At 53.5% G+C, this 23,021-nt stretch overlaps 2 protein-coding genes across 4 annotated transcripts in view; one reads left to right on the top strand and one right to left on the bottom strand.

The window, feature by feature from the left end:
• ABCC1 (ATP binding cassette subfamily C member 1 (ABCC1 blood group)) overlaps nt 1-10,534 on the top strand; it is a gene marked incomplete at both ends in the record, with an annotated part of 144,467 nt that extends 133,933 nt beyond the window's left edge. For all 3 annotated transcript variants that reach the window (XM_080703020.1, XM_080703019.1, XM_080703018.1), the window contains 5 exons: nt 3,921-4,067; nt 5,259-5,417; nt 6,517-6,683; nt 7,733-7,927; nt 10,426-10,534. In XM_080703020.1, coding sequence (XP_080559146.1) covers nt 3,921-4,067; nt 5,259-5,417; nt 6,517-6,683; nt 7,733-7,927; nt 10,426-10,534 — 777 coding nt within the window. The remainder of the gene's footprint in view (nt 1-3,920; nt 4,068-5,258; nt 5,418-6,516; nt 6,684-7,732; nt 7,928-10,425) is intronic.
• Nucleotides 10,535-17,603: 7,069 nt separating this feature from the next.
• The window catches only part of ABCC6 (ATP binding cassette subfamily C member 6), a gene marked incomplete at both ends in the record, with an annotated part of 59,668 nt that continues 54,250 nt past the window's right edge, over nt 17,604-23,021 (bottom strand). Inside the window, 5 exons of the mRNA XM_080703942.1 lie at nt 17,604-17,712; nt 17,902-18,096; nt 20,647-20,813; nt 20,897-21,055; nt 22,676-22,822. Coding sequence (XP_080560068.1) covers nt 17,604-17,712; nt 17,902-18,096; nt 20,647-20,813; nt 20,897-21,055; nt 22,676-22,822 — 777 coding nt within the window. The remainder of the gene's footprint in view (nt 17,713-17,901; nt 18,097-20,646; nt 20,814-20,896; nt 21,056-22,675; nt 22,823-23,021) is intronic.

Here is a 23,021-nt window from a genome sequence, read left to right as displayed (position 1 = left end):
TAAGTAGCCGAGGCTGTCCGCACACTGCGATCCTCCAGTCTCAGCCTCCCAAATGCTGGGGTTACAAGCATTCGCCACCATGCCCAGCTCCACCACCATCTTTTTTTTTTTTTTTTTTTTCTTGGTGGTACTGGGGTTCCTGGAAGCCCTTCTACCTCCGGGCTACACTCCCAGACCTATTTTTACATTTTTATTTGGAAACAGGGTCTCCTAAGCCAGCGCGCGTGGCTGGCTTCGAACCTGCGCGATCCTCCTGTCTCCGCCTCCCGAGCGCGGGGATGACGAGCGTGCGCCACCGCGCCCGGCGCCCCCCATCTCTTTCAACTCGTACTTAGAACCACCTGGCTTTACAGCAAGACAATAACTTAAAATTATTCAAAATATCGGATGCCCATTTGTAAGATGACAGGATGTTTTCAGGGCGTCCAGACAGCGGTTGTCCTGTTATGAGGAAGTTTTTCCCACACTTGTGTTTTGATGATAACATCACAGAGAAAATCTTAGTTTAGTCCTAGCACATCTTTTTTAGGTTTTGGCACGGGGGTTAAAACCTAGCACTCTACCTCTGAGTGACACCCCAGCCCTTTTTATTTTTTATTTTGAAATGGTTTCACTAAATTGCTTAATGTCTCACTAAACTGCTGAGGCTGGCCTCAAACCTGCGATTCTTGTATTTCAGCCTCCCAAGCATCAGGATTATAGGTGTCCCCACCTATGTTAGTATATCTTTAAGACCTTATTGATTGAGATAGTCTCCCATCAGCGACAGATGAACAGTAGCCTTCAGGCTCAGAGTTTTCAGTAGGAAACCTTTACCTACTTTAATAGAAAAATAGCTTTCTACTTGTTATGTATTTTGGGGAGGTGGTGGGCTTTTATTACAGAAAAATTTTCCACTTGTGATTGTATATAAAATTTCCTTTTAAGTTAGCTAAAAAAAACCTGGAAATCTTTTTTTTTTTTTTTTTTTTTTTTTGGTGGTACTGGGGTTCCTGGAAGCCCTTCTACCTCTGGGCTACACTCCCAGACCTATTTTTGCATTTTTATTTGGAAACAGGGTCTCCTAAGCCAGCGCGCGCAGCTAGCTTTGAACCTGCGTGATCCTCCTGTCTCTGCCTCCCAAGCGCGGGGATTACAAGCGTGCGCCACCACGCCCGGCAAACCTGGAAATCTTTGAAAATGGAACCCAGGGGTATTGGACCTCTGAGCTACACCTGCAGCCCTATTTTTTAGTCCTTAAATAGGGTCTCCCTGAGTTGCGAAGGGCCTCGCTAAGCAGCTGAGGCTGTCTGAGAACCATGATCCTCCAGTTTCCACCTCCCGAAGGCTGGTATTACAAGCGTGCGCCACCACGCCTGGCCAGTACACAGATATCACATGTCATAATACGGAATTAACTAAAGTTGAAAAACCCCAGCAAGTCCCCATTTTTTTAAAGGTAGAGAAGAAAGGACCGTAGGGAAGGTCAGTGTCTGGCTCAAGGCCGCGCGTGGCTGGGGGCGGCAGGGCGGGACTCAGCTCCAGACCTTGCTTCTGCGCAGCTGACCCATGTGAGGCTGGAGCCCGAGCACCTTCCCCGCGGCAGGTGCAGCCATGATGGTGATAACAGCAGTAGTGTGCCCCAGGGGAGGGCCGGCCCTGCCGCAAATGTTCCCACATATAGCAACCTCTTTAATATCTACACAGCCCTGTGGTTTCTTTTATTTATTTTTTATGGTGCTTGGGATGCACTCAGGGGCATTCCACTTCCAAGTGACACCCCCAGACCTTTTTTATTTTTATTTTTTTGAAACAGGGCCTTGCTGGGTTGATGAGAGTCTTATCTTGTTGAGGCTGTCCTCAAACCCGCGATCCTCCTGTCTCAGCCTCCCAAGTACAGGGATTACAAGCGTGCCCACCACGCCCAGCTTGAATTTATCTTTTTAGGTGACTTTGTTGAGACCGTTCCTGGGCTGTACAGTCCACAAGTCACCCATTTGAAGCGTGCAGTCCAGGCAAGTCCCTGGTGCGATGTGCGTGGTGCCGAGGAGTGCGCCACAGCCTCCGCCCTGTGTACTTTAATTTTGAGGCAGAGTCTCACCAAGTTGCTCTGTTGCCCAAGCTGGCCTCGAGCTTGTCATCCTCCTGCCACAGCCTCCCAAGTACTGAATTCCATTTTCGCCCCAGAATGATCTTGTATTTTTAGAATAAGAGCCTACTGGAAAGGTACAAGAGAAAATAAAGATCACTCACGCTTCTGTCACTATTCAAATAAATTTCTATTTCTGTGTATGTATAGTGAGAAACTTCTACCTTCCCCTCTCCAGTCCCCTCTATATTCTTAAAACACATCTCCTTCATTTGTACACATAAATTATAACATGGAGATAGGCTTATTATAATTTTTGTTTTTATTTTTATATTTTGGTGGTACTGGAGTTCCTATGAGCCCTTCTACCTCCAGGCTACACTCCCAGACCTATTTTATACTTTTTTAAATTTGGAAACAGGGTCTCTTAAGCCAGCACGGCTGGCTTCGAACCTGCACGATCCTCCTGTCTCCGCCTCCCAAGCGCGGGGATTACAAGCGTGCACCACCACGCGCCCGGCTGCTTATTATAATTTTAAAAATGCAGGAAGTTTCCAGGGGAGAAAGAATGGAAGTCCTCTTTCCTGGCCCCTTGCGCTCCACTCCTTCCCAGGAGAGCCCTAGTTTGCGATTGGTCTGTCCCGCGGCTTCCTGTGGGCGTTGAACTTCTGCGCCAGGGCCGCGGCCTCTTTGCCTCTGTGTTTGGTAATCTCTGCCTCTTTGGGCTACCGTGAGGCTCTGAGGACATCCTCGGGGCGCCCGGGACACTGTCCGCACGCAGTGAGAACGCTGGGATTTTAGTGAGCCTCTGCACAGGGGCTGGATTTCTTGCCCGAAAGGTGGCCAGTTCTTTGCTGTTCCGCACTGTGTCCACAGCTCTCTGCAGCCAGGAGTGTTGCCCGCATATGTCTGGTCTCCAAGGGGATGCGAATTCCCCAAGGCAGCCTCTCCCGAGCCTGGCTGCCAGCACATCCACTGTGGGCCTCCGTAAATGATGAACAGAACTAAGATCTTCAGAAATAGGGGCTACAAACCAGGCGTGGTCGCGCACACCTGTAATCTTAGAGCTTGGGAGGCTGAGGCAGGAGGATCGGATATTTGAGGCCAGCCTCAGCAATATAGGGAAAGTCACAGCAACCTAGTGAGACCCAGTTTCAAAACAAAAATTGAAAGGGCTTGGGGTGTAGCTCAGAGGTAGAATGTGCCCCTGGGTCCAATCCCCGTACCACCAAGAAAAGACAAGAAACAGGGGCCGTGTGGCCCTGGGCAAGTTACGTAACTCTTTTGGCGCTCAGTTTCTTCCTGTATAAACCGGGGGTGTTAACAGAACCCCACCTTCTGCAGAGGTTATTCAGTGGGGTCAGGTGACGGAGTCCTGGGTGAGGTGCCAGGCACGAGGTCATTGTTGAGTGTTGGCCACAGCTGTCACTGTGCTCCTCCAGCCCCTGGGGGCAGCCGGGGACCTCACCTTTACTCTCGTGTCTGTCGGGAGAAGACCAGTCACTTGCTGTTCCTGTTCATACACACAGACGGACTGCCTGCCCCGTGCTCTGGGCCGTAGAGGCAGCCGTGACAGCGCCGGCCCTGTCCTCACAGAGCAGGAGGTCCAGGCCCCAAGGGACACCGATCCATGTGGACCTGGGGTCACCAGGAGGTGCGAGCTGGCCTAGGTAGTTAGGGAAGGGCATTCCAGGCCAAGCAAAACCGCAGGTGCAGCGGCCAGAGCACGGCAGTCAGGCTCGCCCGAGGTGGGCAGAGTGTCACGGAGGTCAGCTCAGGAGGCGCCCGGGGCCCAGGGCTGGACTTCACACTCCGTCTCTCCTCCCTTCCCGTGTGCTCGCTGTGATCAAAGGCCTCCTGGCAAATCCCCGAGACCGCTCTGCCCAGCACCTGGCCCCAGGTGGGCCGCGTGGAGTTCCGGAACTACGGCCTGCGGTACCGAGAGGACCTGGACTTGGTTCTGAAGCACATTAACGTCACCATCGAGGGAGGAGAAAAGGTGGGTGTGCCTTGTCCCCGTGTCCACTCACAGGCCCGTGCAGGCCGCGTCACCGCCCCGGCCAGTCACAGCCTGCACCGTGGGGCTCAGGTGGTGGCAATGGAAGCTAACCAGAGCGTACCCAACAGCCTGCACACTGGTAGCTCCAAGGTTGAATGAGGCCCGTGGAGGGGTTTTGAAGAAAAATCTGAATAAGTTGCAATTACCGAAGAAGTCTAAGACATTTTATACGAAAACTCCATCTCCTGCTGTCCTTGAACTGTCAGAACAGCAGGCAACGTTGGACCCATGCTCCCTGTGTCTTCCCAGAGGAGACCCGGGCTGGATTCCCCCCACCACCCAGCCCAGGTCACGCACCTTGGTGGCCTCTTAAGACGCCGGAGTCTGTGGTCCCCAGAATAAGATGACATTGCCACCACTCCTAGGGATGGCTCAGGGGACGCAGGAAATCTTTGTGGTTTTAGAGCCTTCCTTTGGCTCCAGCTATTCCTGGAAGACATCGGTGCCCTGAGACCCTAGAATTTCCTCAGAAATTAGATCAAGAGTCTTCTTGTTCATCAGCATTTCTGAACATATGGATTTGTTAAGCTGTCCCTGCCAAAAAGTCTAAAATGTTCCATTCCCACGAGATAACTCATCTAACTTACAACAAGGGACAAGGGGGCAGGCATGCTCTGCTGGGCCTCGGCGGCCTACGCTCCATTTTGAGAATCGCTGTATTATGCTGCCCTGGGTAGAGGGAACCCATCTTGCAGGAGCCCAGGTGCCAGGGGAGAACTTGGGTGCGATGTCAGGATGCTGTCATTGGCTGGCCCTCAGGGATCTGCTTGGACCTGTCGAGGTATAGCAACAGCTGGGTGGGAGATGCACCCTCAGGGGTGAGGAACAGCGCGGAGGAAAAGGAAAGTGCCCATTACCTCACACTCTCCCCAGCTGAACAGCAGGGCTTTGTTAAACTGATATCTGCCTCTTCCAAGGAATCTGCTAACTTACTAACTAGTAGTTCCTTGGGGAGCTTGGCCTCTTAAGGACGTAGCCTCTTAAGGACTGTCTTTAGGAAGCCGGCGAGAGAGAGCACCGTGGCGGGAGGCGGTTGACCAGTTGACTGAATGGCCCTGGGCTGGACATTGATGGCAAGGGCAGCCCTGGATTCTGGCATGCCCACCTCACCCGGCTCTTCCTGTCCCACAGGTTGGCATCGTGGGGCGCACCGGAGCTGGGAAGTCATCACTGACCCTGGGCTTGTTCCGGATCAATGAATCCGCCGAAGGGGAGATCATTATTGATGGAGTCAACATCGCCAAGATCGGCCTGCACCAGCTCCGCTTCAAGATCACCATCATCCCCCAGGTGGGGCCTGCGCAGGCCGAGGGGGGATGGGGCTGGGGGTCCTGTGGTCACCTAAAGGAAAGTCGGCCCTCAGTATCCGTGATCCAACCAGCCGTACTGTTGACACGCTATTTATACTGCAGGAGGTATCATAGGTAATCTAGAGATGATTGCAAGTATTATACAGGAGAATTGTGAAGGTTATATGCCAATACTACACCATTCTTTTGGTGTGTGGTGGGTACTGGGTATTGAATTCAGGGGTGTTCTGCATCTAAGCTATCCCCTAGCACTATTTTATTTTACTTTTTATTTTGAAGCAGGGACTTGATAAGTTTCCGAGGCTGGCCTCAGCTCTGCAATCCTGCTGTCTCAGTCTCCCAAGTACTGGGATTACAGGCATGAGCCACTGGCCTGGCTCCATACACCATATATATATTTTTTGGTGGTACTGGGGTTCCTGGAAGCCCTTCTACCTCTGGGCTACACTCCCAGACCTATTTTTTTATTTGGAAACAGGGTCTCTTAAGCCAGCGCGGCTGGCTTCGAACCTGCGCGATCCTCCTGTCTCCGCCTCCCAAGCGCGGGGATGACAAGCGTGCGCCACCACGCCCGGCTCCATCCACCATATCTTCTGAGGGACTTGAGCAACCAGGGATTTTGGTGCCCGGGAGGGGCCTCAGTTAGACACCATCTTCTCTCTCCTGGCTGTAGAGTCAGAATGGGACTCTGTGATGTGTCCTAGAGCTAGGCAACAATTGAGAATGTTTTAGGCCCATCCCAGTAGGAGACGGTTCTGTGATGCTGCCTAAGGTTTTTCCTAAGACTCTTTTGGGGGATAAGGGAGGAACCCACAGTACTAGAGGAGCTGCCACGCTGTGTCTCCTTTTGAAGGTTCCCAACGTATTTGCATATTGAAAAGTTCTGCAGAAGAGATCTGTTTTATTCCGCTTAACTCGGGGTTTTCCAAGCTAATGTTTTTGATTAGCAACATTCCAAAATGAGTGACTCTGAGGAACTCTCACTGCCCTTCCTCTGCAGTTTATGCCCCGCCGTGCGCCCCAGGACCGGGTCCTGCGTGAGACAGACTCACTCACCGCCTCCTCTCTCCTCTGAGCAGGACCCTGTTTTGTTCTCGGGTTCCCTCCGCATGAACCTGGACCCGTTTGGCCAATACTCGGATGAAGACGTCTGGACCGCCCTGGAGCTGGCTCACCTGAAGGGCTTCGTGTCTGCCCTTCCCGATAAGCTGAACCACGAGTGTGCCGAAGGCGGGGAGAACCTGAGGTGGGTGAGGGGGGCGAGGGGAGTGGGGCTCCAGGCACAAGCCCGGGTGCTGTCCTCTTGTACCTGTCAGACCTGGCTTTGAAGCCCAGCCCTGCCACAGACAGACAAGCCGTCTGTCCCTTCACATCCTGGAGCTGCAGTCACCATGTGAGATGAGTTCCAGTCTGGGCTCCTTTTGCCGTGGAAGTGCAACAGCAGTGTGGCCAAGACAGTTCCTTCCTTTCATGAGTTCAGCTGAAGGTGGCTGTTAAACTATTAAAGAGCAGCTGTATCATTCAGTAACTAGCTCTGCTGTGAGCCTCCCAAGGCCCCACTTACCACCCCTGGATCCCTGGGATATGCTGGGAACTGAAGGGTTAATGCCTGGCACCAGGGGAGCCTCTGGATGTCTTCCAGTGTCACTGGTCACTGCTAGGTTCAGTTATCCGTTGCCATGACAACCAGCCCTGGCTGTGTTCACAGTAGTATCAATTGCTCCTGTACTAGAACAGTCTGCCCTGTGGCTCTGCTGATCTTGGCTGGGCTCACTGCAGTATCCAGGCGTTGGCTGACTGTTGGTGGATCTCCTTGGCCTCAGCGGGACCATAAGGGAACATTCCACGTGTCCCCACCCTCCAGCAGTCCAGCCCTGGCATGTTGTCACAGTGCTGGGAGAGGTGTAAGAGAAAGCCAACCCCGGGGTGCCTTCCCACTTTGGGCCTCTGCCGGCCGTATGTTTGCCAACATCCCATTGGCTGAGTGCAGAGTCATCTGTGAGGGCCCTACAGCTGATAGGGATGTGTGGCTGTGGGGCCACTTCTGCTGTCTGCTCACCAGTCGTTATTTTATGTCACCTCTGAGCTCTGTGCTGAGAATGATTCCAAGTTACCGCTCGCTCAATAGGAACTGTACTGAATTGATTAGTGATGTCTGCCCTAGGCACAGAAGTGGGATGTGGGCGGGCTTTCCTGGTGGGAGCGACACAAAGCCGGTCCTGTCCTGCCAAACTCTGGCCTTGGTTCTAGGTAAGCAGTGGCTTGACACCCTGACTCTGGTCTTTCCCTCTGTAGCGTTGGCCAGAGACAGCTTGTGTGCCTGGCCCGGGCTCTGCTCAGGAAGACAAAGGTCCTCGTGCTAGATGAGGCGACGGCAGCCGTGGACCTGGAAACGGACGACCTCATTCAGTCCACCATCCGCACGCAGTTCGAGGGCTGCACCGTCCTCACCATCGCCCACCGGCTCAACACCATCATGGACTATACAAGGTGAGGCCCGGCACACGAGGCCTCGGGGCGTAGGGGCTCACCCTCTTCTCCAGCTGGTTCATTCGTTCCTTCCATGTATTCGACACTGTCATTTTATTGGTGGAACGTCTCTATTCTGGGTGGTGCCAGGCCCTGGGGCACTGCAGGGCGCTGTTCAGTCAAGGTTGGCACCGGCCGCAGGGACTAAGGAGCTTGGGTGGGGGAGTCAGGTAAAGGACAGAGCGGCAGGTCCTGTGCTTTCAGAGAATAACGCATGCCAGGGAGAAGATACGCCAGGCAGCTGGGAAGTGGGGCCAGACAGGGCCAGCGTGTCCACCGGACACCACACCTGGCACCCATGAAAGTGTTCTGTTTTTGTTTGAAAATCAAAAGGAAAAAGGACGAATATAATCTATTCGTACTTATCTTTGTACTTACACAGTCATAGATTTTCTTTCTTTTTTTTGGGGGGGGTGCTACTGGAGATTGAACCCAGGTACGTTCTACTTCTGCACTACATCTCTAGCTCTATTTTATTGTTTATTTTGAAGCAGGGTCTCACTGAGTTGCCGAAACTGGCCTCGAACCTGCGATCTTCCTGTCTCCCCAAGTACTGGGATTGCAGGCATATGCCATCCACAGCCAGCTCTAATTAGAACTTTTTTTTTTTTTTTTGGTGGTATTGGGGTTCCTGGAAGCCCTTCGACCTATTTTTACATTTTTTAAATTTGAAAACAAGGTCTCCTATGCACGGCTGGCTTTGAACCTGCACGATCCTCTTGTCTCTGCCTCTCAAGCGCGGGGATTACAAGTGTGCGCCACCACGCCTGGCTCTAATTAGAATGTATAATACCGTATATGGTGCAAGTGACCAGGCAGGCCTCATGCCCAGGACCTGCAAAAGCCATCACATGGCCTTGGGCCAAGGTGTTGACGGTCTTGAATTCGGCACGGGAGGTCATGGGAGGCCTCTCAGGAGGTGGCATATGAGCTGAGACCTAAGTAATGAGAAGGGATCAGCCATGGAAGGATCTAGAACAGGGATCTGCAGTGTTTTTTCTGTAAAGGGCCAGAATATTTTCAGGCTTGCTGGCCAAACAGTCTCAGTCACAGCTACCCAGCTCTGGCAGGGTAGCATGAAGCAACCTTAGGCATACGTAGACCATAAGTAGATGAATGAGCAGGGCTGTTTTTTTTTTTTTTTGTTTTGTTTTGTTTTTTTTTTGTGGTACTGGGGTTCCTGGAAGCCCTTCTACCTCCGGGCTACACTCCCAGACCTATTTTTACATTTTTATTTGGAAACAGGGTCTCCTAAGCCAGCGCGCGCGGCTGGCTTCGAACCTGCGTAATCCTCCTGTCTCTGCCTCCCAAGCGCGGGGATTACAAGCGTGCGCCACCACGCCTGTCTGCAGGGCTGTGTTTTAATAAAACTTTATTCATAAAAACAGGGAGCGGGCCAGACTTGACCTGCGGGCTCTTGTTTGCCAACCTTGGATCCAAACGGCATAGCTTCCCTATGCCCCCTTTTCAGAAAAAAATAAATTACTCAGCACCCCCTGGACACTTCCACCACCCCCTGTTTTTATTTAACACCCCACAATAGCACCAAAGCCACTACTGCCCCTCACCTATACCAGGGGTGGTATTCTTGACCTTGGGATCTTTGAGAATAACATGCCAGGCAGAGGGTGCAGCCGGCTACCAAGGCCCTGAAATGGAGACATGCTGCCTGGCTTGGAAAGATAGCAGAGGCCACTGTGCCTGGATGTTGGAGCTGAGGGACCGTAGCAGGAGATAAAGCTGAAAGTCACGCAGGAGCTGCACGTTCGTGTACTGGGTGACCACAGGAAGACACGGGCAACTTCTGAGAGTACCGTGAGGCCATTAGTTGGGGCATGACGTGCCATTGTTAAAAGGTGTCTGAGCACCTTGTAGAGGAGTCTGAGTGAGGGCAGAAGCGTGCAGGGTTGGAGCCTAATGCAAACTTGTGTGCCAGAGCCTGCAGACAGGGCCAGAGGCCAAAGCCAGCCCATCGCCTGTCTTTATGAGTAACTAGCCACGGCTGCTCACTACGTTACAGTATAAATATTGCGGGGAGGAGCAGCTGTCACAGGAAACGTGTAGCTCAGAGAGGTCAAAATATTTATCCTCTGGCCCTTTTCAGAAAAGAAAAAAAAAATTGCTGGCCTCTGTTGTAGACTAGGGTAAGACTATCTTTTTTATTATTCTGAGAGAAATGGAACAATGGCCTTGGACAGCTGGCCTCCTGTGTCATCGTGATGGCTGCTCCCACGAGCATCATACTTTTGCCACCATTAATGAGGAGGGGGGAGGGGCAAGGAGGCTGCTTCTTAGAAATTTGATGTTGACTAAAAATAGGATTGAGACAGGGCAGCCAATCGGAAGGCTCCCGCCGCAGTCCAGGCAGAAGACGCCAGGGGACTGGCCCAAAGCTCTGCCTTGCGCAGGGCCCTGTTTCCCAAGCCTCAGTCTGTATCTCCCTCCCCTCCCCCCCGTAGGGTGATCGTACTGGACAAAGGAGAAATACGAGAGTGCGGTTCCCCCTCTGAACTCCTGCAGCAGAGGGGCCTCTTCTACGACATGGCCAAAGACGCCGGCTTGGTGTGAGCCCCGGAGCTGGTGCATCGGGTCAGAACGGCAAGGCCACCGTGCCAGCATCCTCGGGAACCCAAGCCTCCTGCACAGAAACCAACAAAATCCAAGCCCATAAAACCAAAACACACACAAAGCCGCAGCCACCACCTGGCCCTGCCTGGGATTGGCCTGAAGGACCCGGCGACTCCGCACAGCTGGCTCTGGAGTCCACTGACTCACGCTCTTGCCCCTGGGAACGCGGACTGCGTCCGGGTGCATCCTACCGCTGTGGGGGTGGGTCTGCTCCTCTTAGCACCTGAAAGAGAGGAAGGTCTGCTAACGGCTGTGAAGCATCGCGGTTAAAAGCTTCAGGGGGCTTTTGGTGGCCAGACCTCTGGAACAATTGGTTGCGTAAAATATGCTAGTGACCAAATCCAGCCAACTGCCTTGCATCTCTCCAGCCAAAGCCCGTGGTTCCAAGATGCTCCGGCTCCCCCACCGGCTCTCCCCGTCACCTGACACCCTTGCCTGGTTCCAGCGGGGAGACTCCGTTTCCTCGGGGCTTCAGTTCCGAGGTCGCAGAGCCTGCTGAAAACCATCCTGATCCCAGGCAGTGTCATTCCAAAGCCCCATCTCGTCTTACTGGCACTCCAGGTTGGGAACCTGTGCCCTGGGACTGCCTCGCTGGGGGTTGCTTCAGCAGCCAGAGGCAGCCTTGTGTCCCCACACTCATGCCCTATCCAGGGGATATGACTGGGCTGGCAGATGATCCGGACCTGGGACCCCAGGGCCAGGCGATCCTCTCTCAACGCCGACACTCCAACTCGCTCACCTCCCCACCCACCCGTTTCCAGTTTTCCTTCCTGCCTCTTCTTACCCCTTGAGGGAGTAGGGTCTGCTCCTCTTAGCACCTGAAAGAGAGGACGGTCTGCTAATGGCTATAAAGCATTGCGGTTAAAAGCTTCAGGGACCTCCCGATTATTGCCAATCGGTACCAAAAAGAATCCCCTTCCATCTGCTCCTCGTTTTTAGATTTTAATTTCTCACCTGTGGCTTCCGGCTGGCTGTCAAAGAGCAGCGTCCTAGAGAACTGCCATGTAGTTACAGCTTTCTTCCAGAATTAAAGCCCATTCGTGGGGGTGTACTGATGATTTTTTTTTCTTTTTTTTGGGGGGGGGGGTAAATACCACTCTGAGCAGACAACTGTCTGAAGAGTTTAATTTCTTGGAGGAAGTATTGGGCTCAGGAGCAGATTCCCAGGGAATACCAACCTCGGCCTTGCTCTTGACGTTTGGTCTGTGAATTCTTGGAAGGAGAGAAACAGAGTCCTTCAAAACGGGTCCTGGAGGCGTCTCGGTCACAGACCAGAGCGAGGCCCCAAGGCAGCAGGTGCTCGCCGCCGCCCCACGGCTCCTCCTCGCTCCGAACTACGTGGCTGACGTCAGACCCAGAGAAGCATCTTTCTTCTTTTAGGTGGAAATATATATATTTATTTTTTTGTAAGTTATACCATTCTTTCACGTTAGAGAAACCAAGTTTTCCTTGGGCATCCTTTTGTAACGACTTAACACTGGAAACGTGAACATTTGCAAATAATTTGCAGTAAAAAAAAATATTTTATTTCTTTCTAAACAACTGTTTGGCTTTCTTTCGGGCATCAAGAGATGGCTCCTCTGGTGGAGCTGGGATGCGGTGGGCACGTTCCTTCTAGCAAGAGCCATCGTCAGGCACGGGGAGCTGCGCGGGGCTCGCCCGGGAGGCGGTGGGTCAAGGTGTGCAGAGCCTAGGCTTCGGGCTGGCGGGTCTCTGCACCGGAGCCCTGCCCCTGTTATTGTTGGCTGTGTGACCCCGGGGGAGTCAGGTAGACTGTGCGCGTCCGTTGTTCAGTCTGTAAAATTGGGCTGATGAGATCTACGCAGAGGTACTGTCAGGAAGCCAAGCTGCAAAGCGTGTGGTGCGTGTGGCAGAAATCACCTGTGGTCACAACCCTGAAACACGCCTTCATATCAGGGTAGGCGAGACTGGGCCGCAGTAACAAATTTGCCATACAATCTTGGGAAAGAAACACAGGGTAATTTTGTACAGTTCTTGAGGGTCAGTGCCTCCCCAGGGTGGCTGTCTTCCCTGAGGCAGCTCAGAGACCCAACCTGGTCTTGTTACTGCCACACAGGGGCTGGCTTCCGGGTCCCTGTGGGGGGCAGGGATGGGACCAGAGGCCCCGCTTACGCTACTCCCACTCACAGCTCACTGGACAAAATCTGTTGCGTGTGATTGGCCCAGAAAAACCAAGGGTGCTGGAAATGCAGGTGTATGTGCGGCAGCGTTTCTTCCTATCCTAATTGGTTTCGGGTGGGGAGACTGGGGTGCTGGTCTCTGAGTCTGCATTGGCTGTGTCTGGGTGGTGACGAATGGCAGTATTTGGAAGGGGGGCATACTGTTTATACCCTGCCCTAACTCCATGCACCAAGTACGTGCGCTGATAGAACGTTCTAGTACTGCCACTGTTCCCCAAAGAATCACTGGCTATGGAAGCGTATTTCTGTCTCAGAGCCTGAGCCTGGCCAGGCATTAAAGTCCCAGAACAGATCCTAAGCAGGTCTCTGAGAGCTGGGCCTGGTGTGTTGGGATGGAGCGCTGGGGGCTCAGGTTTAACCTCTGCATGAAGAGGCAGCCCGGGTAAGTGCTCAGGGCCTTGGAAGGGGGCTGAGTAAGCTTCTTGTGTCCTACTATGCATCCAGCCCTGGGCTTTATGTTTGCAAAGCTTTTCTTATGGAAGGAATCCCTGGGTGGAGAGGAGGATGACGGAGTGGATGCCCCCAAGCCTCGCTCCTTGCTGGATCTCCCACCCTCTCCCGGGTCCTGCAGCAGACTGGCTTCTTTATCCTGAACGTCCAGACTTCATCCGCGACCTATGCTACTGGTCCCGGCCACAGATCTCTCGCTCTTGTGTCCCTGCAGTGGCTTTCTCAGTGGTTACACACACGTACCTACACACACACACACATATGCATACACACACCTAACATACACACACACACTTTTGTTGTTGTTTTGTCAAGCTGAGGATGGAACCAGGGCCTCAGATCTGCTAGACAAGCACTAACCACCGAACTACGTGACCCCAGCCCAGCATCATAGTGACTCCCTAAAAACTAGTTGAGCGTGTGCCGCCTCAGGCCCTCCCCGCCCCCGACAGCAGCCTGGCTCTCCCTCCCCTGTCTGTCCTCAGTAGCATCTCTGCGTGGGCCGGAGATCTCCGACTGCTCCTGGCTGTGTGCCTTCCTCCAGACCCGGCCATGGCGGTGCCTGAGCTCACGCCCACGGATTCTCTGATAGGCGTCAGCCTTTGAACTTGCCCAGCAAGAGCACGCGACTGGGGGATTGGAACGGCTGGGATCGTCACGAGTGCCTGGCCTGGGGACGGTGAGAATGGATCAGGCACAGCACGGAGCGCCAGGCCTGGCCCTGGATGCCCATGAAGGGGGTGGGACCGCCCATCCTCCCTCGGGTCACAGGATCCGCCTCAGTGGCGCCCACGTGTTGTACTCCAGCAGGAAAGGGAGCCCCTTCCCTGGTCCTCGTGGTGGGGCCTAGAGTGGGAGTTGGCCCTTGCTCCAGAGCAGGTTGTGTGGCCCCTTGATGGGGACTTGGCCTCTGGAGCCAGGCTGGGTAGAGATACCTAGATACTTAATCTGCATTTGGTCTTCATTTTCTTGTCTGTTGAAAAGATCAAATGATGTAGTCATAGAACATCCTAGAAGGGATATAACGGTACCGTGCTCTGGGTCCTAGTCGGGGCCGAAGGATGGTGCCTGCGTCCTCTAGCTAGACTAACAGAGGGACCGCGTGGCGGGTATTTAAAACAGCATTTGGCATGCGGTAGTGTGTTTCCAGGGAGGGAGGAGGTTAGAAAATCTACAGGGAACATCAGTAACCAAGAACGTCTGAGTGTGGGTCCAGCCTGTGCCCTCCTGCAGCCAGGCCCTGCTGATGGAGCTGGTGGCAGGTGACTCATGGCCCACGGCAGCCTTGCTAGCAGGCCTCAAGATGCTGGCTCCTCATGCCGGCACCCAGGGCCCACACTTCGCCCTGGCTGATGCCGGTCTGTGGGAGCTCTGGTGGCCCTGGAGCGACCCCAGCTGAGTTTGCCAAAACCACACAGCAGCCTCTGCAGTGACCACTAGGCAAGGACACCAAGCAGAGGAGAGAAATGCTGCACGCCGTGTTGGTTCTCCAAGCACAGGCTGCCCACGTGATGGGGGACGCTGCCATCAGACAGACCCAGGAGCCAATCCCACGCTTCCACTTTCCAGCTGGGGGCCTCCACAGCTCATGTCCGCTCCCAAGCCTCGGTTTCCCCATCTGCAAGGCGCAGGTAGAAAGAGTGGGCCCAGCACTTTACAGGCTTGATGGGTGTGGAAGGATGCGGACTTTCTCCCCTCCCCCTTTTACCCTCTTATTTAATTCTCGGTGTTATTTCTTGAGCTTTAAGGGTCCTATAGAGGAAGCTGTTGCCTGCACCTGTGTGTTAGAATGTTGCCCCTACATTTTCTTCTAGAAATTGCCAAGTTTGGGGTCTAATGCCCAGATCTTTGGTCCACTTTGAGTTGACTTGTGTACGGTGAGTGAGAGGAATCCCATCTTATTCCTCTACATATGGACTTCCAGTTTTCCTTGCACATTTGTTAAAGATATGGTCTTTTCCCCAATGCATGTTTTTGGTACCTTTGTCAAGAACCAGATGGCTCTATTTGTGTGGGTTTGTCTCTCTGTCTTCTATTCCTTTAGTCAGTGAGTGTTTTTATGTGGTACCATGCTGGTTTTGTTACTGCTGCTCTGTAATATAATTTAAAATCAGGTAGCCGGGCGTGGTGGTGCACACTTTGTAATCCACGAGCTTGGGAGGCAGAGACAGGAGGATCGTGCAGGTTCGAAGCCAGCCGCACACGCTGGCTTAGGAGACCCTGTTTCCAAATAAAAATGTAAAAATAGGTCTGGGAGTGTAGCCCAGAGGTAGAAGGGCTTCCAGGAACCCCAGTACCACCATAAATAAATAAATAAATAAATAAATAAATAAATAAATAAAATCAGGTATTGTGACGCCTCTACCATTCTTTTTGCTAAGGATAGCTTTGGCTATTGTGTGTCTGTTTTGCTTCCAGATGAATTTTAGGACCATTTTTCTAGTTCTATGAAGAGTGTCATTGGTATTTTAAAGGGGGTTACATTGAATCTGTAGATTGCTTTTGGTGATACAGCCATTTTAACATCAATTCTGCCTATCCATGAACATGGGAGGCCTTTCCACCCTCCAGCATCTGCTTCAACTTCTGTTTTGCTGTTCCATGATTTTCATTGTGTTACTTTCACTATAATTTTCATTGAGGTCTTTCTCCCAGTCTCATTTTGGAGCCATCAAAATAAGCTGCTTGTCACATCTTGACATTTGGATCAGATTTAGATTATTTGGGACCAAAGGGCAAGCCACAAAACCCTCCATCAGGAGAGAGGCCCATGGGCTGGCTGGACCACAGCAGACCCCATATCTGGAGGTAGGTGGGGGCCTCCTCCTGACACCCACCTAGCCACTGCCCGTGTACCAGTGGGTTATTGATGGCCACGGGGCAGGTTAGACAGCAGCAGTTAAAATATTTTGGAGAAGCAAGCTGCTAGCATCTAACGAGCAGAGGCCAGGAATGCTGCTGAACATTTTGCAAAAGAGCCCCACAACAGAGTCACCCTGCCCACATGGCACTAGTGATGAATCTGAGAGCCTGGCACACACCCTTCTCTGTCTACCCCCCACACACACACATTTTATGCATTTCATTCTTGCCAGGGGCTGGTGAGAACCCTGGGCTCCCAGTGAGGGCCAGAGGAACGGATGTCTAACCCTGCCCCGCACACCTCCCGTGCAAACTTGAGCTTGGCTCGCAGACTCCTGGGCTGTCTTTCCTGGTGCCTGAAGCCAGTTTGATGGGTCCAGTCCTTGGGTTCTGCACACGGTGAGAAGCAGGCAAGATGGGTGAGTGCCACGCAGGCTGCCCTCAGAGCAAGGACTCGGCATTCAGCAGCACCCAGAGCAGGTGTGGCAGGGCGTCCTGATGGGCTTGGGATCTGGTCTTTATCCACACAGTGTGAAATGTGCTGAGGCCCGGGCGGTTCTCCTGGTGGGGGCTGAGGCGTCCCAGAGCTCTCATTTGGGGAATTGAGTGTGTGCTTGTGCCTAGAGAGGGCCTTTTCTGCTGCTGCTGCTGCTGCTGCTGCTGCTGCTGGGGGACCTGGCTACGTGTCCAGTTCAGACATAAGGTTCCTTAGGCTCCTCTACAGAGACAGGAGCAGCAAGATGTGTTAGGTGGACACCCCTGGCAGCCCACTGAAATCACAGGGGGAGCTCTAAACATATATACCAAAGTGGGGGGACAGCTTTGGGGGGTCAGGGCACAGTGAAAGGGGTCCTTGTGATGGGACTACCCCATATGCTCACGGTGGTGGTAGACACAGCAGCCAGCATGCGTGATCGAATTGCATAAAACCAAACACATACTCACATGTGTGCATGCACACACACGCACATGCACACACATGAAACAGAAGACATGGACAAGATCAGAGGGTTGCATCAATGCCAATATCCTTGTGATCTTATGTTAAAGTTCTGCAAGATGTCACCACTGGGAGAGACAGGGTAGAGGAGACCAGGAGGCTACTGTTTTCTTGAAACTGCATGTGAATCCACAACAACCTCAAAATAAGGTTACTTCGGACACACCCTCACACACCATTTCCCCAGCCCCAAGGATTCCTATTTAATTGATCCAGGTGAGGCCTGTTTCTCGGCTCCCAGGTGAGTGCGGTGGAAGCCGGGCCAAGAGCTGCCGTCCACTGGCTCCAGGGTGGACCAGGTGGAGCCAGCTTTGCCCAGGCTGACCTGAGGTTGCTGGGTCCTTCGGGGTCTGATGTTTCGTGATAACCAGCTGCTTTCTTTTCCACTTTCCTCAATAAGAGCCTGAGCTGGATACCAAATGAGACCCCTGGCTGCTCCAGGACACCAAAGCTGCTGCGGCTGGCCCAGCTCAGGGCAGCCGAGAGCGGGCCTGGCTCAGACCAAGCCGGACTCCTGGGCCAGTCTGTAGAACAGACCCCTCTGGGCCAGCAGCTGGGCCGGGCTGCCGCTCTCTGCCACCTGCCCCTTGTCCATGACCAGCACCCTGCAGGGAAGACGGAGATTGGCAGATCCTTGGACACTGAGAGCCACACTTGGTCCCAGGGTTCGCTTCCCAGAACGGTGGCTTTCCAAGCAGCTTCCTGACCCTGGCAACCATGCTGGAAGCCTGTGTCCTGGGCCCCGCCCTCTCCCGCCTGTGTGGTGGCCCCTGAGGCCTGGGGGGACACCTCACCTGGAGCAATCCATCACCAGGCGCAGGCGGTGGCTGATGAGCAGGACCGTGCACCGAGCAAACCAGCGGCTGAGGGCCACCTGCATCTGGAGCTCTGTGCCCGGGTCCACGGAGGCTGTGGCTTCATCCAGGATGAGGATCTGGGTTTTCCGGAGAAGGGCCCGCGCCAAACACAGGAGCTGCTTCTGGCCCACGCTGTGAACGGGGAGGGGGACAGTCAGGCCAGCTGCGTGTTGGCCCGACGGCATGATTTAGAGAACATATACAGTGGGGTAACTGGAAGCGTGCCTGAGTGTGTGCCTGCCCCACACAAGGCCTGGTGTCCATGGGGCATGGGGGTCCCTCCTGTCAACTTTGAGCAGGCTAACTTTAGACAAGTGGCTCAGTTTCCCCTCCTGTAAAAGGAGAGAGAGAGAGAGAGAGAGAGAGAGAGAGAAAGAGAATGTGTGTGTGTGTGTGTGTGTGTGTGTGTGTGTGTGTGTGTGTGTGGTGGTGGTGGTAATGGGAATTTGGGAATTGGACCCAGGGGCATTCTGCCTCTGAGCTATACCTCCAACCCTATTTTATTTTGAAACAGGTCTCACTGAGTTACAGAGGGCCTCACGAGGTTACTGAGGCTAGCGTCGAAGCCTGTCTCGTCCTCCCAGGTACTGGGATTGCAGGCGTGGGCCGCCGTGCCTGGCTTGGCCACTTCTATGGTTCACGTCATGTGCAGACGCATGCTCAGTGTTGCTTAGATACGGACCACCAAGGTGGATTCCGTTCTCTCCTTTCCACAGAGGAAGAGACAGACGGGCTGAGGTTAGGACGCTTGCCCAAGGTCACAGCGTTCACGGGGGAGCCAGTCTGAAGCCAGCACCTCAACTCCAGCTCCTGGGCTTCCCTGGGGTCCTCACCACTGAGTCATATAGATAAGTCACAGTGAGCGTGCGAGCTTGTCACAGAGAAAGCCCCCGGCACGCAGCGGCTTCTTACTGTAAGTACAGATACATTGTCTAACGCCAAACTGTCAAGTGAAACCCACAGAGACAGGGAGGAGAACGGTGGGCGGCCACAGAGGAGCAGGAGGACAGTCTGCGGTTAGCAGGGCAGAGTTTGTTTTGCAAGATCAAGAGAGTCCTGGGGGCCTGTTGCATACAGCGTGAGTGGACAGTCACGCGTCTCAGCGATGGGCTCTGTTCTGAGAAATGTACCGTTAGGCACCTTTGCGTGAGACCATCGGGGCCCTTACCTAAGCCAAGACAGCCATGATGCCACCGGGCAATGTAATCTTATGAAGCATCACTGGAGATACGAGCCGTTGTTGACAAATGTCAATATGCAATGTTGTACTTGAAGCCACTAAACTCTGCGTGTTCAAATGCTAAGCTGGGTGTAGTGGTGCCGGCTTATAATGCCAGTCCTTGGGGGGCTGAGACAGGAGGATCGCAGGTTCGAGGACAGCCTCAGCAAGTAGTGAGACTCTCATCAGCCTAATGAGACCCAGTTTCAGAACAAAAAGTAAAATAGGGCTGGGGGCAGGGCTTGAAGGTATAATGCCCCTGGGTTCAATCCCAAGTAACACACACACACACACACACACACACACACACACACACACTAAGATTTAGCCAGGCATAGTGGCACATGCCTATAATCCCAGGAGGCTGAAAGGATTGCTGGTTTAAGCACAGCCTCAGCAATTTAGAAAGGCTCTCAGCAACTTAGTGACACCCTCCTTAAAAATAGAAAACAAAGTCAGGCGTGGTGGTGTACTCTTGTAATCCCAGTACTTGAGAGGTGGAGACAGGATGATCACTGGTTTGCAGCCAGCCTCAGCTACTTAGGCCCTCTGCAACTCTGTGAGACCTTGTTTCAAAATAGACTAAAAAATAGGGCTGGGGGTGTAGCTCAGAGGTAGAATCCCTGTGGGTTCATGGGAGGCTGAGACAGGACGATCAACGCTCGAGGACAGCCTCAGCTACTTAGTGAGGCCCTCTGCAACTCAGTGAGACCCTGTTTCAAAATAAAGAATAAAAAATAGGGCTTGGGGTGTAGCTCAGAGGTAAAATGCCCCTGGGTTCCATCCCCAGTACCGTAAAAAAAAAAAAAAAAAAAAAAAAATAATAATAATAATAATAATAATAAGAAGAAGAAGAAGAAGAAGAAGAAGAAGTAATAAATTTGTGTTATGTATATTTTACCACACTTGAAGATTCAGAAAGGTGCATACCTTATATTAATGCCCAGCATGAAGCACGATATCATAGCAAAAGCAATAGTGAGTGGGATAAAGACAAGTAGATCCAGGTGTGGCGGCGCACACCTGCCATCCCAGTACTTGGGAGGCTGAGATGGAAGGATCGCAGGTTCGCCGCCAGTCTCAGCAGTCTAATGAGACTCTCAGCAACCTAGCAAGACTGTTTCAAAAATAAATAAATAAAAAGTTCTTGGGGTGTAGCTCGGAGGTAGAATGGCCCTGGGTTCAATCCCTAGTACTAGAAAAGGGGGGGAAAGCAAAAGACGTCAAGTAGATTCATGTCAGCTGAGGTTAGGCTTTGCTGTCAAATAAATGTCCAAAGCTAACTAAGGAAGAAGAAACTCGATGCTCAGAGTCATGTTGGAGTTTGGAATTGCAGATAAGGGTTCAGACCCGTGGTTGCTAACAGAGTGGGAGGCAGGCTCCTGAGGCCCTCCTCTGAGCCCCGGGGCTGCGCTCCCGCCCCCACCCCGTTGGTCCTGGACATGGTGGCCGGGCCGCTGTACCTGAGGTCCTCACCCTGGGCGGCACACTCATACTGCAGCTGGCCGGGCAGGCCAGCCACGAAGGCTCTGAGCTGCACCGTGTCCAGGGCCGCCCAGATGGCGTCGTCAGTGTGTTCCTGTAGCAGATCCAGATTCATCCGCAGAGAATCAGGGAACAGGACGGGGTCCTGGCCAGGAGGGGCAGTGGATCAGAGCGGGGCCCCGCCACACCCCCATCTCCGGCAGCCCTCCGCCAGCTCCCAGCCCTCACCTGGGGGATGATGGTGATCCTGGACCGCAGCGTGTGCAGCCCCACCTGGGCGATGGGGACCCCGTCGATCCAGACCCCGCCTTCCGCTGCCTCCTGGAGCCGCAGCAGGCTCCCGGCCAGGGAGGACTTCCCGGCCCCCGTCCTGCCCACGATGCCCACCTGCAGGGAACAGGAGGGCAGGCCCATTGTGACCAGGCCTGGCTGGAGAGTGGCTGGCCACTGCCCGGGGGACCCTGGATCCTTTGGGAGAGAATTTCCCTGCACCAAAGAGCTGTTCAACTGGCCATCCTACGCACCCCCCTTCCATCTCCACCTTTGCTTGTAGCCATCCGTCAGTCCAAGCTTCCGTCGGAGCGTTCTGTCTCCCTGATGTCTCTCCATCCTCCGTCCCTAAGTCTTCCTGCCTCCTCCCCTCCGGGCCTGCTAGAAACTCTTCTCCATCTCTCCCCATTCCTTCCATCCGCCCATCCACGCCTGTCCTTGGTCACTCTCCCATCCCTCTCCTCTCTCCCGCCCCATCCATGAATCTTTCTCCCATTCATTCTTCATCTTCCCTTCTAGTCATCAGTTTCTTTCTCCCACCCTGTCCGCCCATCCCTCGCCCATCCTTCTGTGCATCCCTGCCCTATCCATGAAGATAGTACACACACCGAACTTAACATGGTCGGATGAGCAAGCTTGGGACCACAGCGACAGAGGCAGCTGGGAGGCGTTGATCTTGCTGCCTCGTGGTGCTGGGTGGGGGTAACCACAAAGGCTTCAGGGAGGAGGGGACATTTGAGTTGATCTCAAAGGACAAATGGGAGTTTGAGAGGGCAAGACTGCAGATAAAGCTCACCCAGCACGGTTGCTAGAGTGTAACCTGGCTGAGTTTCAGCACTATGTGTCCCTGGCTCAGAGGCGGCTGTCCCCCCCAAAAGTTGGTCAAGCCCTGACGGAGCTGTAAATAAGGCAGGGAGGTGGGCAGGGCCTCGAATGCCAAGTTCAGGAATTCACAGATACAGCGCAGGGACACAGATACCAGGAGACCGGGTGGTAGGTGGTAGGAAGGGAGGCTGGGACTCAGTGGGGAGGGAGGAGAAGGATCCCATGAAGAGGCCCCACTAAGCCCCACCTCCCAGGGTGGTTGTGGAGAAGCATGCCAATCCCAATCAAAAGCCTGGGCACATTCCCGTAGCACTTGCTCCATGCCACGTGGCTGATATGTGTTGTCTCAATAATTTCTGACGATGGCACTCTTATTCCCACTTTTATTTTTTCAGTCCTAGGGATTTAGCCCAGGGGCATTTTACCTCCAAGCTACACCCCCAGCCCTATTTTTTATGCTTTATTTTGAGCCAGGGTGTCACTAAGTTGCAGAGGGCCTCACTAAGTAGCTGAGGCTGGCCGTGAACCTGCGATCCTGCTGTATGAGCCTCCCATGTACTGGGATTACAAGCGTGTACCACCACGCCTAGCTTTATTCCCACTTTATAGATGGGAAAACCAAGCCCAAGGCATGAAGTTATTTGCCCAAGGTCACACCTGCGGCAAAGCCAGGAGCCTATCCCATGCAAACTGTGGTGTGCAGATGGGATGGTTCGCGCTGCCCTGGCACACACTAGGTGTTCAGTTAATCAGAGCAACATCCCTCCTCTAGGGACACCAAGATGGATGGGGGAAGTTGTCCATGGGGGCAGGTGTGGGGAAGATGGGAGTCCAGGGTGGGTGGGGGTGGCTGTGCTCAGGCCTGGTCCCGGACCCCAGCCTCCGTGGAGACACCATGGGAGGACCACTCACCTTCTCTCCTGCGTGGATCTGGAAGGATATGCTCTGCAAAGCCAGTGGGAGTTCTGGCCGGTGTCTCAGTCCAAAGTCCCGGAACTCGATCTGTCCCCCACGGGGCCAGGGGGGCTGGTCTGCACAGGTGGGCAGCCTCCAGGGAGCCTGGAGCGGGAGGGAGGGCGCACAGGGTCAGGGGAGCCTTCCCGCAGGGCTTCGCACAGGTGGGCCGCCTCTGAGCCTGTTTCCTCTTCTGCAAAGTGGGCGTATGTACCGCAGTTTGTTAGGGTTGTTGTAGAAATGAAACCAGAGAAGCCTGGACCATAGCAGTGCTGGACACAGTATCTTAAAAATAATGGCGATG

The sequence above is a fragment of the Muscardinus avellanarius genome, assembly GCF_963383645.1.
Source record: "Muscardinus avellanarius genome assembly, chromosome: 10".
Taxonomy (NCBI): Eukaryota; Metazoa; Chordata; class Mammalia; order Rodentia; family Gliridae; genus Muscardinus; species Muscardinus avellanarius.
The sequence above is the reverse complement of the archived record's forward strand: the minus strand, read 5'-3'. Positions and strand labels throughout refer to the sequence as shown.